General features: G+C 32.9%; 2 protein-coding genes across 2 annotated transcripts; both read left to right on the forward strand.

Annotated features, from left to right (window-relative positions):
* Positions 1-1,506: 1,506 nt before the first annotated feature.
* HELRODRAFT_176091 (hypothetical protein) lies at positions 1,507-2,443 on the forward strand (the record flags this gene model as incomplete). Its single annotated transcript, XM_009023425.1, has 2 exons — positions 1,507-1,737; positions 2,324-2,443. 2 exons carry the CDS (start codon positions 1,507-1,509, stop codon positions 2,441-2,443), a joined length of 351 nt encoding a protein of 116 aa, XP_009021673.1.
* A 2,405-nt stretch (positions 2,444-4,848) lies between these two features.
* On the forward strand, positions 4,849-6,130 carry HELRODRAFT_176092 (hypothetical protein; the record flags this gene model as incomplete). Its single annotated transcript, XM_009023426.1, has 4 exons — positions 4,849-4,920; positions 5,251-5,615; positions 5,716-5,839; positions 5,933-6,130. The coding sequence occupies 4 exons, from the start codon at positions 4,849-4,851 to the stop codon at positions 6,128-6,130; spliced, it is 759 nt and encodes a 252-aa protein (XP_009021674.1).
* Positions 6,131-20,816: the final 14,686 nt, after the last annotated feature.

Consider the following 20,816-nt stretch of genomic DNA (forward strand, 5'->3'; position numbering starts at 1 on the left):
CAAAATGGGCAAAAATGTTTAATGAAGTTTATATATATAAATATATATATATATATATATATATATATATATATATATATATATACACACAAACACAAATTAACTACACACCATAATCGAACATTTACTCAACGACAGAACGAAATTTCAAGCAATCCCAAAAGACCCAACTCCTCGCCTAGAGACTAAACTCAACGCAATACTCACCTGGATACCTTATGGCAACATTAAAACGCACAAAAATAACAACCCCCTTCGACCTTTCATCAGTCAAATTCCAACAGTAACATACCCTATTGCAAAATATAGCATAACATATACCCCATACGTTCCTAGTAACTTTAATCTCCAATCCTCACGGAAATTTATCAATCTATTGAACACTAACAAACCATCAATTCATGTTGCTTCTCTGGATGTCGAATCTCTGTTTACAAATGTTCCCGTCCATGGCACAATTGATATTATCATTAATAGTGTTTATCACTTAAACATGGTCCCTTTAAAAATAAACAAAACAAAAACACATCGAAAACCTCTTCTCCAAATCTGCACCACCGAAGCACCTTTTCACATAACTACAGGCAAGCAAATTGACGGTGTAACTATGGGCTCACCACTTGGTGATCTGTTCGCAAATTTCTTTTTAGGACATCTAGAGAGCAAAACGTTTAGAGAAAATCCGGAATTAAAAACAAAAATTTAAGCCAGATATGTTCCCAATATCTTCGTCACATACAATGATCCGGAAAAAGTCAACCAGCTACTAGCAACCTTGAACCAATCAAAATTGAATTTCAAAATCGAGCACGATGTTTTGGTAACGCATGACGAACAAAGAATTAAAACTGCCGTAAACGTCAAAGTAACAAATAAAGGTATCTGTTTAAATGGGTTAAATGAATGTACGGAACAAATCAAAGTAAGAGCAATAAAATCCTTTGTGAACGGTGCATTCAGGCATTCATCCTCAACTGAAGATCACAATACGGAACTGAAAAGAATTACTAATCTACTAGTAAGCAATGGTTACAAAACATCATTCATTCAACAAAGACTACAACAAAATAGTAATATATTTAAAAACAACAACGACAAATAAAATAGACGAAGTTGTTCTCAAACAATGTATACGCAAAGAGGAGCCATTAAACCTCACTTGCAATCAACACATGCAACTCCAATAACCAGCCAAATTCTTGACAACACAATACATTTAAAAATTGCAGATGCTGTCCTAATATATACCAATAAACCCCAAATAAAAATCCAACAAAGAATGATAACATCATTACCAACTCGACGCCATAATATAACTTCAATAATAATGAAGAACAAAGGAATGACAACAATGTAGATGAAGATTACGATACAAACTACTAAACTTTGCTAAAAAACTTTGCTTCGTTTAAAGAAACTATATAAACCAAACTTGCACTGAAAAATGGGTACAACAGAAAACTGATCAACAACATAAAGAAGTTATCTGGTACCAGAGATAATAAAATGTGGAAGAAGCTAAGGGCTCCAGATAATAAAGGTTTCAGAGAAGGTTGTATTCTATCGCCGATTTTATTCAACATCATTCTGGACTACATACTGAAAAGACTGGACAGGCTTGAGGATCTTGAAAAAAGCGTGGCCCCGCTGGATACGCATGATGCAGAATATGCAGATAAGACATATCTAATGTCTAAATGTTTTCTGATGATAATCATTGATAACAATATTGATAACGTTTTTGTTTATATAACATTCTTCCTAAACAAATAATCTAACAATATTTTATTCTTTATTGTCGTTATTTTTATTGCTAAACATATTGCTAATACTTATAGTATTATTATTATTATAGTAGTATTACTATTTTTGTAGTCCTTGGGTGATCTTAATGTTTGAAGTGTTGTTTATTGATTTTTAATGTTTAGTTTTCAATTAATATAATGAAGCAAGCGTCTTTATAGTTGTTTTAAATGGTTGATTGCGGTAAACTATAGATGTTTTACCTAGCAACCATCTGGTAATCGCTGTACTGTGTAAAATAGTTCCAAATGTCGGTATAATTTACTTTTGTAATTGTGTATATTTTCTAATCGGTATAGGAAAGAATTAGGCATTCTGTTATTTTTAAGAGTTTTTACAGATTTTGCTGTCAAAGTAAAATGCAGATTAAATTACATACCTTGCAATATTTTCAACTTTTCAAGTCGTGTATTTAAAACATCTCATGTTAACTATTTGCCTGCTTTAAATATTGCTATAAAAGACAAAGTTTTAAACACAAAGAAATAATTATACAAAAATTTTTAAATATCACTTATAGAGTATTCTAGATTATAGAAAACAAGTAAAACAGGCACAATACGCAAAAATGTACATTTACGTTTACAAAAATGGAATAAAACTGAATAAAAATAAAAGTATCAAACCGGGATTGGTATGAAATCCAGGTATTGTTTGAGCAACATTTAACAACTGTTGCATTTGGATTGCATTAAGACCTACACAAATTATTAGCCACAAATTATTTATTTATAAAATAATCAAAAGAAACAAAAAAAACTGTCATACTTATGAAATTAAACTTTTGACCCACCGTAAAACCCTATTATATAAATATAATTGTTTATACAGCGTTGTATGAATTCTACCGAATTGTTGGCATTAATCAATTTAAAGTTTGCCTTTCAATTTTACTTTCCTTACTAGAATTTTCTGGAAATTGTTCAATTTATGGAAAATAGTATTATTATCCAATTTCATCATGAAAATTAAAAAAAACTGTTGTTATCCAAATTCATCATCAAAAAAAATTCTAGTAAGGCAAAATGAAAAGACAATCTTTAAATTGGTTAATGCCAATAATTTGGTAGAATTCATACACTACTGTATAAAATATGATCTCCTTCATACATATATATATATATATATATATATATATATATATATATATATATATATATATATATATATATATATATATATATATATATATATATATATAAATGTTGATATGAAATCTTGATTTGCCATGTATAATTATTCGTGTGTTTCTGATACCTCCATAAATATTTATTGTACATAATTCATTATTCTTTTCTAAGTTTCCATCATTTTAATTTGTACAAAAAGCCGGATACCTTACTTTATATGTTTAATGTTGTATTTTGTAGTGACACGGTGCCCTATACAAATATTATTTTTATTGGGTCTCAGTAGATCACTTAATTGACAATTGTTTTGGTTTTAAATAAATAAACGAAATAAAAATAAATAAAAGACAAATAAAAAAATAAATATATAGACAAAAAGCTCAATGGTTAATAAAATAAATTGTATATATATTATACGTTGTAATACACTTGGAAAAGTGTTTAAATCACATGCACGTCGAAACGCTTTGTATGAATTTTTTTATATATTTTACTGATTTATTCGACCAATGAGATTTAAGATAATGGATGTAAACAAGGCGTAACAAAAAAAAGTAACTAAAGATTTTTCCTTTTCTCAATGTGTAACGAGAACGTAATAAGAACTGAAATTGTATCTGTAGCAAAAAATTATTTTATTACTACGATATCAAATCTTGTAATTCATATAAGAACGTTCTCAATGTCGGTCTGGATCGAAAACTTGAAATTTTGGTATCGATATATAGATTTTGGATATGAAAAAAGTCTGTAGTACTCGATAATTCAAGATTTGTAATTTATCAATATGTAAAAGCTTACGTCTAATATATATGTACACCAAGCAAACAGATTATTTGCATTGTAAAAACGATTAGTTTGATTTTAAGATACATAGCAATTACTAGGCATCTACGAATAGGTGCGAGAGATATTGCGGTCGCAGGTCCGACAGTCTGGAATGACCTACCAGTTTCATTAAGAAGATCTGGAATTAACTTTGTGACATTTAAAAGGGAATTAAAAACATACTTATTTTCTGTGGAAAAACAATGAATTTGAATATTTTGATTTATATCAATCATGCACAGTTATTTTGTTATTTTATTTTTGATAGCGCTTTTGAAATAATTAATTTGCGCTATACAAATGTTTCTAAATAAAATAAATAAAAATAAATACTAGAGAGATACTCAACAATAACACAAAGATACTGTCTCGCAAAAGAAATACTTTTTAACTTAAAATTGCAGAAGCGCTTTGCATAAACATAAAGAACCCGAGAACCCTGTAACAGATATACAACAGAAACTACAAATAAAAAACAATAAATCAAAACAAAGTAAATTATTAGAGCCAATAAAGTAGAAACGCAGATATAAGTATATATAAAATACAACCAATAGTTGATAACATACTACACTGAAAATGGTAAAGGATTACCAAAAAAAAGCTCTTTCAGTATAAGATAAAAATGAATAAAAAAGTTGTTAAAATCTTTGTTTTCTATATAAATTAAAAAACGATGAAACGATGATAAAAAACCATACAATATATATATATATATATATATATATATATATATATATATATATATATATTAATTGTTATGTTAATATCATCTGCCAAATTAGTTTCTGTTATCACAGCGTAACATGGTTTTTTCTCGTATATTTATTTGTACTTACTGAGGGTTTTTCCTTTAAAAACGTTTATAAATTCTCTAATAATACATACAAATATTTATATATATATAATTGAATAAAATATATAAATATATGAACATACCTATAAATATAAATAAATAAATAAATATATATATATATATATATATATATATATATATATATATATATATATTGTTATAAATGTGCTACCGAACGCACTAAGTTCTAGCGTATTCTAGAATGTTCTAGTGACTGGAGCATTCTAGAGTATGCTAGAATCGGACCATCTAGAAGAATCTAGAAACGACGCTTGCGAAGAGTATATAAGCGCACGTCGCAAGGTGATTAGTGATATTCGTGATTAGTGAAATTCGTGATTTTGTGAATAGCGATTCGGTGAATTATTTAAAGCGATATTTGATTTGTTTGTTGACGTTGTCATAGCGATAGATTTTGAACGATTTAAAAGTTAATTGTTGCGTTAGTTTGAATTTACTGGAAATCAACGATTAGTTGATTTCTTCTGTAAATAAAGTTTAATAACTAATAATAGTTGATTTCTTCTGTAAATAAAGGTTAATAACTGTTTGGAATATTTTATTCAATCGAGGATTTGAACCCGTCGCATCGTAAATCGGTTACGACAGCGAGTATTATAACATTGGTGTCAGAAGTGGGATCTTCGACCAGCGAATTACCTACTCGTAGAAAAAGAACACGATGTCAAAACTGTGTGGGTTAAACGTAGTTCAACTACGAGAAGAACTACAGAAACGAAGCCTTGTCACAAGGGCAACAAAGAAGTACTAGTAGCACGTCTGAGAAAAGCTCTCATTGACGAAGGTAAGAACCCAGACGAATTCAAGTTTGATGGTGCTGACGAAGACAACGAAATTAGCACAGGCACAACCGCTAAAATGATGGAACTTCTGCTTAGTATGTCAACTGAAATAAAACAACAGATCAAGGAACAGTTCGAACAGATCAAAGAACAGTCCGAACGACTGACAGAGGAGTTAAAACAGATCAAAGAACAGTCCGAACAACAGTCCAAACGACAGACAGAAGAGTTAAAACAGATCAAAGAACAGTCCGAACGACATTCCGAACGGCAGACAGAACAGTTAAAACAACAGATCAAGGAACAGTCCAAACGAGCATAGAGACGAAACTGCCCTGGATACGTTTATCAAAGCCCTTCGTGATTCGGAACTCAAGCAATCCCTTCTCTTGTCAGATAAACGAAAACTCAAGGATGCCGTTGCGCACAGTCTCACTTTTGAATCGGCAAAGCAAGCATCAAAAAGTGACGTACGTCTACGCCAAGTACATGAATAATGTTCTTGCCAGAAGGTGGTTGTGAAACGCGAACCCCAACAGCATGGTGTACCCCAATGCTGGATTTGTGGTGAAAAAGGCCATCTACGTCGTGATTGTAAACACCGCCTAAAAGATAACTACTTCCGAAATTGCGCGACAAGATGGCGCAAAAGAAGAGAAGATGATCCTGTATCACGATCGGCCCCTTCGTTAGAAGGGGCGGAAAACTAATAAGAGCCAACTTTGTGGGGCAAAGGTTGGCTAGTAGAATTGACGCCCCCAGTACCGTAATTAACGTTTCCAGACTACATCGAAATCGAAACGACTTATGGCTGAACGGAAAAGTTGATCAACGAGAATGTGTAATTACAGTCGACACCGGAGCAACAAAATCGATTTTAAGATCTGATTTGGTACCCAATCTGAAGAAAGAGACTTCTAACAAATACATCCTTCGAACAGCTACCGGAGGAACAGCACCAGTCTATGGAAAGATTCTCCGTACTGTTCAGCTAGGCGACTTGTTATTCGAAGGTTCATTCTTAGTCGCGGATATCATCGACGAATGCATAATAGGTGTCGACTTTCTGACAAAATATGGGTTCAAAATTGACTTAGAAAAACGCATTCTTAGATGGAGAAATACAGAAGTGATAATGGGGGATAGCGACAAAAAATGCATTCGAGTGACAGTCGATTGTGACATAGTACTACCTCAATCATCTGAAAACATTGTATGGGGCAAGTTGAATTGCGATCCTGGGGGCCACCAGTTCTATTTGATGGAGCCAACCTCAACGACAAATGTACAGAACGCGGTCATTGGAAAATGCTTGGTAGAAGCGAACAAAAATGGTCTTATTCCTGTCAGAATAATGAATACCGCTAAACACACTATTAAAATTAAAAAAGGCGAGGAAATAGGTAATTGTCAATCAATAAATTTGGTGAAATCATTAGATATGGAGCAACAGGAAAAGGTTCTACCAACTGACAAAGGTAGACTCAAAGAACTTACCAAAAATCTACTGGATGAACTTAATTTGTATCAAGAAGACCGTCTAATAGCCGAGGCGTTGATTGCTGATTTCGCAGACGTGTTTTCAACCAGTGACAATGACCAAAGTAAAACAGCTCTGGTAACTCACCGAATTGATACTCAGAATTCGAAACCGATCCGACAAGTACCACGACGTCTTTCTCTAGCAAAACAAACAGAAGTAAACGAAATGATAACGACAATGCAGAATCAAGGCGTCATCAAACCGTCATCAAGTCCATGGATTTCGCCAGTTGTTTTGGTAAAGAAGAAGGACGGCACTACCCGTTTTTGCGTTGATTATAGGAAGTTAAATGATGTGACTAAAAAGGACAGCTATCCGTTACCGAGGATTGATGACATCATGGACACCCTATATGGCTCAAGTTGATTTGAAAAGCGGATACTGGCAAGTAGAAATCGACAAAAACGATCGTGAAAAGACAGCGTTTTCTATCGGATCGGGGTTGTGGCAATTCACCGTCATGCCATTTGGATTGTGCAATGCTCCAGCTACATTCGAGCGACTGATGGAATGTGTATTGCAAGGTCTTAACTGGAAAACCTGTCTTGTCTATTTAGACGACATAATTGTTCTAGGAAGAACATTTTATCAACTCGTCGAAAACTTACGAGAGATCTTCACAAGACTTCGGGTGGCAAATTTAAAGCTGAACGTTAAAAAGTGCAGGTTATTTTCTAAAGAAGTTAACTATTTGGGACATGTGGTATCTTCAGATGGAGTTCGAACCGATCCCAGCAAGATAGAAATTGTGAAAGACTGGCCAACTCCAAAGAATAAAAATGAATTGCGCAGTTTTCTGGGATTGGCAACGTACTATCGACGTTTTGTAAAGGATTTTGCAAAAGTTGCCAGACCTCTCCACCAACTTACCGAGAAGGACCGAGTTTTATATTGGAATACCCTATGCGACTCAGCATTTGAAAAGTTAAAAGTTGAACTATGTGATGCTCCTTTGCTAGCATATCCAGTTCGTGGCAAGACGTTCGTGTTAGATACTGATGCAAGTAACAGCGGAATCGGAGCCGTTTTGTCACAGCATATAGACGGAGAAGAAAAGGTGCTAGCGTATTATAGCAGAGGATTCACAAAACCCGAACGAAACTATTGTGTGACCAGGAAGGAGTTACTAGCAATAGTCAATGCAACAAAACACTTCCACAAGTACCTTTATGGACAGAAATTTCTTCTCCGAACTGATCATGCAGCGTTAAGATGGCTCCTCAACCTCAAGGATCTTGAAGGACCGATGGCCCGATGGTTGGAGCGTTTACAAATGTACGACTTCGAGATCGTGCACCGCAAAGGAACAACTCATAGTAATGCTGATGCTCTCTCACGTCGACCATGTTTACCAGGATGCAAATACTGCTGTCGTCACGAGGAGAAGATACAATCGGAAGACATAAGAGCAACAACAATATCAGCGGATGACGGTTGGACACCGACGGATCTTGCTTATGCACAGTTTGCGGATGAGGACCTACAACATCTGATCACATGGAAGGAGGGCAAGCGACCGGACTGGCAAAGCATCTCAGAATATAGTGCCGTGTTAAAGGGTTATTGGGCTCAGTGGGACTCTTTGTATTTGGAAGGGGATTTGCAGAAACGAAAATGGGAATCAGCTGATGGATCAAAACACCGCATGCAAGTTGTAATACCAAGAAGTAGAACGACCGAAATCCTTGATGAAATGCATGACGGCCCTTCTGGGGGACATTTAATTTAGGAGTGAACAAGACCCTTGACAAAATACAAGAAGGATTCTACTGGCTTCACGTTAGAGAAGATGTAGAGAGCTGGTGTCAAAAATGTAACACATGCGCTTCAGTCAAAGAACCCAAAAGAAGGCTAAAAGAAGCAATGCAAATCTACAATGTTGGTGTCCCCTTTGAACGGATTGCTATAGATATTGCTGGACCCTTTCCGGTATCAGATTATGGAAACCGTTACATTTTGGTTGTAGCGGACTATTTCAGCAAATGGCCTGAGGTGTTTCCAATACCCAACCAAGAAGCATGTACCGTCGCTTAGAAAATTGTACTCAATTGGATTAGTCGATATGGTGTCCCATTAGAACTCCACTCAGATCAAGGTCAAAATTTTGAGTCACAACTGTTTGGTGAAATGTGCAAGCTGGTATAAACAAAACTCGAACGTCACCTCTTCACCCACAGTCTGACGGTATGGTGAAACGATTCAACCAAACCCTGATTGAACATCTGGCTAAAGTCGACGAAAATCAACGGAATTGGGATCGTCATATACCATTGTTTCTTATGGCATACCGGAGTGCTATCCACACAACTACTGGAGAAACGCCATCAAAAGTTCTGTTGGTAATAAACCATAATTTTTACAATATTCTAAAAAATTCTACCGAATGTATGGCGTTAATATGTTTGTAGTTCGTTTTTTCGAANAAATCAATAAAACGAACTACAAACATATTAACGCCAAACATTCGGTAGAAATTATAGAATATTGTATATATATATATATATATATATATATATATATATATATATATATATATATATATATATATATATATATAATTATGGACAAATTTTAAACATTATCATTTTTTTAAGTTTAAAATAGAAAGATTAAATCAATTTAGAAAATATCATTGATGAATATCTTATTCCAAATTTATAAGATTCAATTAGTTAATAAACTCTCTGAACGTTTTAACCAATCACCTAGATTAGAATTTCCTAAGCCTCCTAATGACGATCCAAGATTGCCGGCACTAGTCTGTTGCAGAAGCTGCAGGAACAAATCAAGACATAAATCAGACAGCATTTACAAATTTTTAAATTTTAAATTAATTTTCTCTCTATAACATTCAAAATTTCGATTGTTTTGAAATTGTTAAACTTATATAAAATCATTGGTTTTAATACATGCATGTTTAATCACAGATAAATAATAATAGTTATTAACAGCTCCGAAATTTAATAAATAAAGCCGTAAAAATAAAATAATGCCCATTAAAGTTTACCAAAATCCTTATGTGGCTAAACTTTAGGTTAACACAAACTTTCTATTGCGCTGTCTCGCGACTGCGTGTTTTAGCGGAGCTCTATCGTTTTTCGATAATTTGTGTTGTTAGAGGTCGTTGTTTCACGAGTTTTTTCTCGGAGGTGGTGTTACAGGTCTTGGCGACACATCGGTTGGTGAAATTTATTGTGGTTTTCGGAGTGGTTTGTAACGGTGTTTGGAGTGTGTTGTGTGTTTCACCTGCAATTCTACACATAGACTACTTTCCTCAGCCAATCAAATGTCAGCTGCGAATTGACCTAATAAATCCTTATCACTCCGCAGCAGCTCAACAGGTTTCCTAAACATTCCCGTTGCCGGATCCCGCCTGGCTGGCCGCGGTTTTCGTCACGCTGCTCCGTATGTCTGGAATGCGTTACCTCCTGAGTTAAGACAATGTTCCTCGTTGAGTCTTTTCAAAAAGGGATTAAAGACTCATCTTTTTAACACGGGCTCCGGGCGTCTCTGAAGAAGCTGTGCGAATGGGCGCTTCATAAATGTTTATATTATTATCATCAAACAGGGTCAAATAATCCATTAAGAACTGAACTGACCATAACAAGTTTTATCAAATAATATAAAAAATATGATTTACTTAATTTTGTTACTTTACAAAACTAACAAAATATGATAATATGTGCCTCTTCAAGTTACCAGTGTAATACAATAGATTGACAGAAACCTCATATTTACTTATTAAACTACATAGTTGCCTATCCATCTACGTTAGAGTAATCGCCCACCTGATTCTACATAAACTTTGGTCTCCACTTCGTTAAAAGCTAATACATCCTTAACACAATATTTGATTTAACCCGGTACCTCTTTTTATTTCAACCTGTCAATAAATTCGCTTCTGGTAGTAATGGGTCTTTATTTTAGTGCTACTTTATTTAGAACATTCCTCCAAAAAAACAATAAATTTTTGTTGCAAAAAATTGAAACATTGGTTATAACATTGATAACGGAAGAGAGAATAAGATGTAAAAAAGCACCGTCATTTGTTTCATCGATTTCAAATACGCATTTGACTGCACTCACCGGCCATCACTGTGGAAAACTTAACATATTGTGCCTAAAATTATTACTCTTTTTCAAGAGGCATACGCTCAATAGCTCAATCAGGGTGATGGCTCATCAGCCAAGTACATAGTCAAAATGAATTATCAGACGAGTTTACCATAAAAACTGGTGTAACCAAGGTGATTTGGACTCACCACTGTAGTCCATTGCTGTTATTGATGCTATCATGCGAAAAGTTTTTCAAAATAAAAATGGATCTCAGTTTGGCACCATCAGACATTTGTATGACCTTATGTTTGTTGTAGACAGTGCTGTAATAGCAGAAGATAACGAACTAGCCTTCAAATATCTTTCACGACATTGCCCACACAGCAGCACCATATGGCCTCAAGATAAATGGTGGCAAAACTAAAGTGCTTACAACAGATGGATCACCATCATATGTATATCTTGACGGAGGTCCAATCGAGCAAGTAGAATTCTTTAAACATCTTGGATCCTTTATCAAGGATAAGAAAGTGGCTTCCTTAGCTGATGTACAAACAAGAATTGGACAGGCCACTTCAGCCTTCGTTTAGCTTGGATGGTGTCTTTGGAAAAAAGACAATATATCAAAGTCATGCCAATCCTACTTTATGGTTCAGAGAGGTGGACCTTACTCAAATCAAATTCAAACAAACTCGAAACTTTTCAAATGAAATGTCTCCGAAAAATCTCAGAATTTCTCTAAAAGACCATCTCACAAACATTACTATTAAAGCAAGATGCCAGAATCAACCAACCATCAGACCCAAAAAATTAATTATAAAATTTTAGATCGTTCTTTATATGCTCAGCTTTAAATAATAAACCCAAATTATTTTAATAAATTAAAAAGCACAACATAAAATTTAAACTAATTCGAAAAAACTTTAAACAATTTTTAACTCAAATAATTTTTGATAATTTATTATGCCTGGCTTCAAACGAAAGTTGTTAACTAATTTAACTAGCTTACACAAAATAGTTAGACTTGAGAGTTCTAACAAATTTTAATCTTACTAAAATAATTTGACTTACATTATATTAAAGTTGAAAGAAATAAGAATTGGAATTAATTAAGCTGAGTTAAACTGTTTTATAAATTCAAACTATTCAACACTTTTTTGTTGTTTAACTATAACTCGATCAAATTCAAACTACTTGAATGTTTCAATTTAAACTATTCAATCAATCAATCAATCAATCAATCAATCAATCAATCAATCAATCAATCAATCAATCAATCAATCAATCAATCAATCAATCAATCAATCAATCAATCAAATCAATCAATCAGTTTATAAAGCGCTATTTCCGTGATGTTCAACAGAGCTCCTCAATGAATTTTGCAAAAAGATGGGTCTTGAAATCCGCTCTGAACTTCGTAAGTGATGGAGAAGTAGTCAGAGAATTCAGAAAAAAAGGCCAAAAAAAGCAAATGCAGATTTAGCAAAAGAGTCCTCAACACGAGTTAAGAAGGAAGTGAGAACAAAATGACGACCGTAAACAAGCGTTTAGGTTTAATTAATATATTTGATAAGTACTTAGGAAATAATTTAGATTAAGACTTATACACAAACGTGCAAATTTTAAAAATTATTTCATATTTTATAGGTAGCCAGTGCAAGAGATATGGAGATATATGAGAAAAGAAAGGGCGCGAGCAACTAGACGAACAACAGAGTTAAAAGATTTACTTAAAAGATAGAGTGTAGAATCAAGAAGACCATAGTAGAGCGAGTTACAATAATCAAATCTAGATAAAACTAAAGAAGCATCAAGAAGAAGAGTAGGATCGTCAAGAAAAGGCAAAAGTATTTTTATTCTACGTAGATGAAAGTAAGAACTTCTGGCAACACTATTAATCTGAGAAGAAAAATTATTAATAATACGAGGTAGTTCAGAAGCATAGAGTATAAATAGAAGAGGGCCAAGAATAGAACCCTGAGGTACCCAAAAGTAAGAGTAGAGGAATTAGAAGTAAAATTATTAGGAACAACGGAAGAAAACGATTATGGAGAAAAGAAGACAATCAAGATTAACAAGAATCAGTAATATTAAAAGAATGATCTAGCAGCTTCAAGAGAAAAGTATGATAAACAGTATCAAAAGCAGAGGAAAAGTCAACAGCAAGAAGAGTAAGATTACTATTATCACAAGAGAGAAGGATATCCTTATTTATTTTGAGTAAAGAAGTTTCAGTACTGTGAGCAGATCTGAAACCAGATTGAGATACAGGTAGCAAGGAGTTAGAGTTTAAATAAAATGATAATTGATTATAAACTACTTTTCTATTATTTTTGAAATAAAAGTAATATTGGTAACAGGTCTATAATTAGATAAAGAGGAAGGATCTAAAGATGAGTTTTTAAGAATAGGAATAACAATATAATTCTTATAACAAGTAGGAAATTTAGAGGTGGAAAGAGATAAATTGACTAATTTGAAAATGATGGGATAAAATATTGAAAAAATTTATTAAGTAAATTAGAAGGAAGTAGATCTAGAGAACAAGTTGTAGATGACATAAAATTAATAATTTTAGTAAGTTCTAGAAGATTTATAGGAGTAAATACAGAAAAAGATTCAGCAGTAAGTTTAGTAACGTTATGAGGAGTAGAATGAGAATTAGATGTTCTTAAAGAATTAATTTTATTTACAAAAAAGTCATGATACTGTTGAGCACAAAAAGATGAGTGAGAGGATTTCTTATGAAAAAGCTTAGATAGACAAGACAACCTATTTTTAGACATTGAAGCAGATATTATAGAATTTATAAGAAAATTAGAGTGTTTAGAGAAAAGTAAATATTTATAGTTAATTAATTCAGATTCATATATAGAGTAGAGAGTTAGATGGGTTTAACAAAAATAGAGCCTATAAGTAAAAGATTTACGAGAAATAAGCTTATCAAGAATATAAGAAATATAGATAATAAAAGCATAGACAAAATCATCAACATCTCAACATCAGAAAATAAGGAAGCCTCAAAAATAGTTTCAGTAAGAGATAAATAGAATTCTTATAACAAGTAGGAAATTTAGAGGTGGAAAGAGATAAATTGACTAATTTGAAAATGATAAAACTAAAGAAGTGACAAGAATATCTTTATTGAGAGAGGACTAGCATCTTTTACAAATAGACATAGATGAGTTAGAAGGAACAAAATCTAAAGAAAATACAGATTCAATAAGGTGGTGATCAGAATAATGAAAAGTGCTAGCAAAGATTTTAATACTCTTTAAAAAAGAGGAAGCTATAATAAAATCAATAGTGTTACCAGAAATATGAGCAGGAAAAGAACAATATTGAGTTAAATAAAAAAGAGGCAAAATATAATTAATTAAAATTAAAAAAAAGTATTGATGGAAGCAATAAATAGAGATTTATAGAATAGACAGACACCCCCCATAAGAAGAATGAGAAGAGAGAGGATATTTTCGAGGTCTATAGAGTTCAAGAAAGCTGTAACCATCAGGAGTAGCAAGAATAAGAGAGGGAGAGTTAGAATCCTCGTGACAAGTTCCAGTAAGACAAAAACTCATGAGGAAGAGATCATTTGCAGAATATAGAATGAGTTTTTTATTTATAGATCTTATGTTAATATTAAAGTGTAAAAACGTAAAAAGTAGGTTTTTACTTGTCTACGTAAAACGTAGACAAGTAAAAAACTCATGAGGAAGAGATCATTTGCAGAATATAGAATGAGTTTTTTATTTATAGATCTTATGTTAATATTAAAGTGTAAAAACGTAAAAAGTAGGTTGAATATTGTTATTTATATATCTAGTTATATTATTTAAATTAATAGAATTATTATTCTTATCATTAGTATTAAATACATTACAATAGGATCTATTTAATTTATTATGCTTGCTATTACTACTGTTACTAACTATAATTATTTTCTTGTTGTATTAGAATTAGATTTATTGCACCTATTGTTATTACCCCTAAGATTAAAGTAAAAGATTCACCGCCGAACTACTCTCGTCGGAGAAAAAGGAGTATTAGAAAGGCTTAAGAGAAAGTCTCTAGAATAAGACATGATCTTATTAACAAGATATAGAAAAAGATATAGAAAAAGATAATTATAGTAAACAAGAAGAGAGCTCATTTACTTTGAAGCAAGAAACAAGAAACCACCCAAATTACAAAACTACCGAAAAAACGTGCCGCCATCAGATAAATGTAAACAACGCATTGCTTAATTTGAAATACTTTAAAATGTTTGATTAGAAACAAATTTTAATATTTATTTGAATAATTTTATTTTCAACAAATTTTAATTTGTTTAATAACTGATTGAAATTCGTTTGAACAAAATTACTTTACTGCCCTCACAGATAGATGAATTAAACAAAATTATTTTTAAGTTCAAATAAAAATTTAACTAGTAACATACTGTTAAATATTGCTGTCCCAGTGCTCCCAAATTAGCAATGTTAGCACCGTTAAGTAGCTGAGCCTGCATCTGCTGCAAGCGTTTTATTTCTTTTTCCTGGTGAGAGTCAGCTAATTTGACAACTAATGGAGATCGACAACCCTAAGATAAATGATGAAAAAGAGGTAGCAAAAATTAGTTGAATTAAATGCAACAATTCACCTCCATGGTCCTTGAATGGTGCAGATTTCTGATAGCATTCTGAGCGCATTGTCTGCTTGAAAAAGTTACAAACGCACACCCTTAATAAAATAAACGAAATTACTGCCATGAAAACATGGAAACCGAAAAAACATTGATAAATGTTAGTAACATTATTAAACAACTTTAATTACACAAGAAATTCATCATCATTATCATCATCGGCTTCACGGGGAATTAGCTTTTGCTGTCCAATTATTAATTGATTGTAATCTACAAGGTTGTTAATATTGAGGTCTCGGTATTGCGTTGACAACCCTAACCCGATACTTTTTAGGTAACGTGACGGTCATCACTAAAGAGCCGCCGATACCTGACCGATATTTTCCAATCAATCATGTTGGAAAATCGCACTTCATAATATTCTGCCATTGTTAGTGTTTTTATTATAATAGAAAATAAAAATATAACAATGTAAAATTAATAATATTAATATTATTATTAATTTGTTATTAATATTATTTTATAGACTCCTATATAATGCAAACAGTGCGCGAACGTTTTTCAATTGAAACCTTTCCTGTTGTTTTAATGGCGATGACTAATAGTTTATTTGTTCATGATAACATTTGAAAGTTTTCTTCATTAGAGGAGACAGAATCTTTTCATTTTTTAGAACAAACACGTCAAGTTGGCACTTCAAAATGCTTCTATCTTTAGGTTTGGCAAAATGGTGATTTATTTTTAAACTTTATAGCTACACATTTTTAATAAAAGTGACTTATTAGTTACGTGTTTTTTTTAATAAAATTGCGTTCAAATTTCGTTTATAAAAGTATCGCTAAAAGAATCGGTATCATCGTTACCGATACTTTTGAAATTTAACATCGGTACGGTATCGGCGATACTTTTTTGCTACAGTATTGCTATCGGTATCGCCGATACTTTACAAAAGTATCGTTAACAACGCTGTTTGTTGTTGACTTTAGGCTTCAGTTAAGCAAATTATCAGCAACATCAAAATATTGATTTGAAAATATGATTTTAGTTGTTTTAAAATCTAAGTTGAACATTTTTTGAACATAACTAAAACTTTCGTAGATTTGAAACGCTCACATAATCTGAAAAATGATATGTTGTATTATTTTGCTGATAAAACAAATTGTTAAATTTTGATGAACCTGGAAATTTAGGCGAATAATCTTTATGGTAGAGACACACAAAAAATTTGGTCAAAATTTAACATTCGGCTTTGGCCATTCGAACAGGCCGAATATTACAACTTTCGTTTGTTTCAGTCATCACTTTTTCGCTTTTGAAAAAATAATTTTCTAACGATGATTTAAAAGCTGTTAGAAAAACTTTTTATAAAATTTTCACAAGAGCTTTCATTTTTATTGTAATGGAGATTTTCAGTTTGAATCAAGTATTTTTTTTCTTTTTTAGGCTTTTTATATAGTAAGATTTCAGTTGTTCAGAAACGATAAAGACATCGAGTTACTTGCAATATTCAAAAGAATGATTGGCCATATGCATCATTCTTCTTGATCAAAAGAGAAGCTTACAGAATTTTAAAAGAAATTAGAACTTCCATGTCATACATTCGTTCGAGATGTATAAAAAAATGAACAGTAGCTAGGACACGCTACAAAGGTTGTTGAAGCAAAGAAAAGCCTTGTTCCTTTTTTGCCAATGCCAATGTTAGCATTCCAATGTTAATCAACTGATGAAAATTGGTTACAGGTAGAAAAAATAGTGCAGTTATTAGAACCAACTGAAGAGCTGACAAAACAAATTGGTAACGAGAATGTTTCATCATTCCAGCAGTAAAGATACTTTTTCCCCTTTATTCAAGAGATGAAAATGACAAAAATCAAAAAATAGAATGAAATCAGAAATAGAAAAAAATTTGGAGTCAACGAAAAAAATTTGGAGTCAATGAAAAAAATTACTTTCTACTTTTCTGGATCCTAGATTTATAAACAAGTATTTTTCGTTTAAAGAAACAATGCATCAAATTCATGCAGAAATAATGAAAATTAAAAGATTAAGAAGTAACGGCGATGATGACGATCTCTCCAAAAATTGAAGCGAATTCATCCTCTTCAAGCGCTACCGAAACTAGCATATGGAATTGTTCCCAGGAAATGACATGCAACTAACCCACTAGCCATTGAACAAGAGATTGAATTTTATTTCAGTAAAGAATTTTTAAATAGGAAAGAATCACCTTCTGCTTGTTAGAGAACCCATCAAAACCAATATCCAACATTGGCTAGTATATCAGCCGAAAGTTATCAAAGTACAGTGATAGTAAAAGTAATTTGGCAGCAGACAATGGAGACAAATTATAATTTCTTCATTAAAATTGACAGCAAATATTTAACTTATAAGTTTATTTTCAATTAATTTTTATGCATATTTTTCTAAAATAACTTTTTCAAACAATTTCCAGATAAGAAGAGTTGAAAAAACAACATGTTTTTCATTCTAAATTTTTTTTTAACTTTGGAGTTTTGTATTCAGCCTTTGGCTTCACCCTAATAGTGATTTAACTATTCAGCCGTTCAAATTCACTATTCAGTGCATCTCTACCCTATAGAATCAAAAATAGATAAGCAGCAACCATATAAACAAATCTCCTATTGAAACGTTGCCAGATTGCCATGCCAATTATTCTCCAAACACACCGACACCCATGTTAATATGACATGGCAGAGCTACTAGTTTCAACGTCAATAATCAATCAATTTTCGTTTTGCGTCCAGAGACCCGGTTCCCCGAGGTAGGACATTGTTTTCTTTGCCATCAACTTTTTGCGCCAAATTAGACAATCAGTTGTATCCATTTCATTTAAATTTAGAGCTTTCATGTCTTGCTCGATTGTTTGCGACCAGGACTTCTTTGGACGACCTTTGGGACGTGTGCCAGGTACTTCAACATCTGCAAGAGAAGTTATGGCACTGTTTCCACTTCGTTTGACATGACCAAACCACCGCAGACGGTGTTGCCGGCATTCGTCCTTTATATCATCTAAACCAGCACGACGCAGGATTTCGGTAGATTTGATGTGGTCCTTCAGACTAATTCGTTGCATCCATCGGAGCATTTTCATGTCGGTTCGTTGAAGTTGTTGTTCCAGTTTGGTTGTCATTGGCCAAAAAATACGTCACGCACGTTTCAACGTCAATAGTATATTTTTAACATTGAAAAAAATAAAGCCGTTCCAAAAAACAGTTAACATGCATAACGTTTGAATACTTAAGCTTTGCTTTTTATTTGAAAAAAATTTTTTTTCATTATATTTTTGTCGTACGTATTTCGGTTTCATCATAGGTAGCCTAACGGCAACCCCCGATCTCGGAGAAAATGTCGTCTAAACGTGTGTTGTTGTTTTGTTGTTGTCGTACGCCAAACAAAATTTCTGAAAATCCCTTCAAATCAAAATCACTTTCGACGGAAACATTAATTTGAAGACCGATCTGTAATTATTTATAATAAACGCGTCTTATCTTGACTTCTCCAACCACAGCATGCTTGAAACATTGACAATGCACCTCATGCACAGATACACTCATCGGTTATAAATGGCAATGTAACATACACGTCATCCACCCTCTACTACCACCAATCAAAACTACAATACAAAACCTTCGCCACGCAGACTATCAGGTTGTCACTCAATCAACTTATCAGGATAAAACCTTCATCACAAGACACTATGAATATATTAACACTCAATAAATATTTCTCATTTGTTCTACTATGTCTATTCTTCCTTAACGTACAAGTAACTTACTGACTAAGTCATTAACTAGTCAATAGTTACTTAATCTATTTGTTTTCTTTTAAATCATTATTTTATTTTCCATGCTTATTATGCTTAAACTTTCTTACCCAGTTATTTATTTTCCGTTACCATTTTATACTATTGTCTTGCATGTGGTAACGGTTTCTGCATCTGTCAGATTCTGATTTTTTAAAGAATAAAAAAATGTATGTATGAACATGATCTCTACAATAGGTTGAACATGATAACCACAGTAGATTGTTGAGGGTAAACTCATTAAAATTTATAAGCCTTTTCTTATGTGCAAGGTTTAAAGTTATTTAATATTTCAACCGAAAACTTCTCAATTTTCGGAAGAACATATTGTTCAGATGCAACCATGATTCTATTAATTTACATTTAAAAAAATTCAAAACAGCCGCTAATTGCAAGTTTTTTCTTATTTGGATTCTGACGACATTACATGATGCTAATGCTGAAAGTAATTGTTTTTGCTTTAAACTACCAGATTTTGTCAATTTATTCATTCATTTCATTCAATGATCTTCTGTAATCCCTTAAGGGACCGTTGAGGCCGATGGTATTCTTCTATCCAAAATCCTTTTCTTTCCCTCGCCATCTTCATTGAGCCCAATGTTCCAACCCCCGTTCATTCCGTGATATCATCCATCCACTTCCTCACAGGTCTTCAAACTTTTTTCTTCCAGTCCCTCTTTCTCATCAGTACTTTTTTAATCAGTCTGTCGTCTGTCATTCTGCAGATGTGCCCAAAGATACCCAGCTTTCTTTCCTTGACACTTTCATACACAGTTTTTTGTCTTCCAAGTTGTTTTCTTATGGCATCGTTTCTTATCTTTTGTCTCCAACTGATTCCCAGCAACTTTCTATAACAATGCATCTCGAATGCTTCCAGTTTGTCTTTGTCTCTTTTCTTCAACGTCCAAGCCTCACATGCATACATCAATGTAGAAAACACACACGCTTCTACGATCTTTAATTTTGTTTTTGTAGATCCATTACCGTTTTTCAATATTACTTTCAAAGATGCAAACATTCCTCTCGCGATTGCTATTCTTCTATCAATTTCTTTCGAACAATTATTGTCATCAGTTATGAGGCTGCCCAGATATATAAATTGGTTCACTTGTTCGAGCTTTTCTGCTCCTATCTGGAATTCATCATTGATTCCACCTGCTTCCGAAATCATTATCTTTGTCTTACTGCTGTTGATGTGTAGTCTATGGTTTCTTCCACCATCGTACGTCAACTCGATCAGTTTCTGTAGACCCTCTGCACTAGATGCTAGCAGATCTATATCATCTGCAAACCTTAGGTCCCTTATCACTCTGCTTCCAATGTCGATTCCTTTAATATCTGCATTCTCCATTT

The sequence above is a fragment of the Helobdella robusta genome, assembly GCF_000326865.2.
Source record: "Helobdella robusta unplaced genomic scaffold HELROscaffold_36, whole genome shotgun sequence".
Lineage (NCBI taxonomy): Eukaryota > Metazoa > Annelida > Clitellata > Rhynchobdellida > Glossiphoniidae > Helobdella > Helobdella robusta.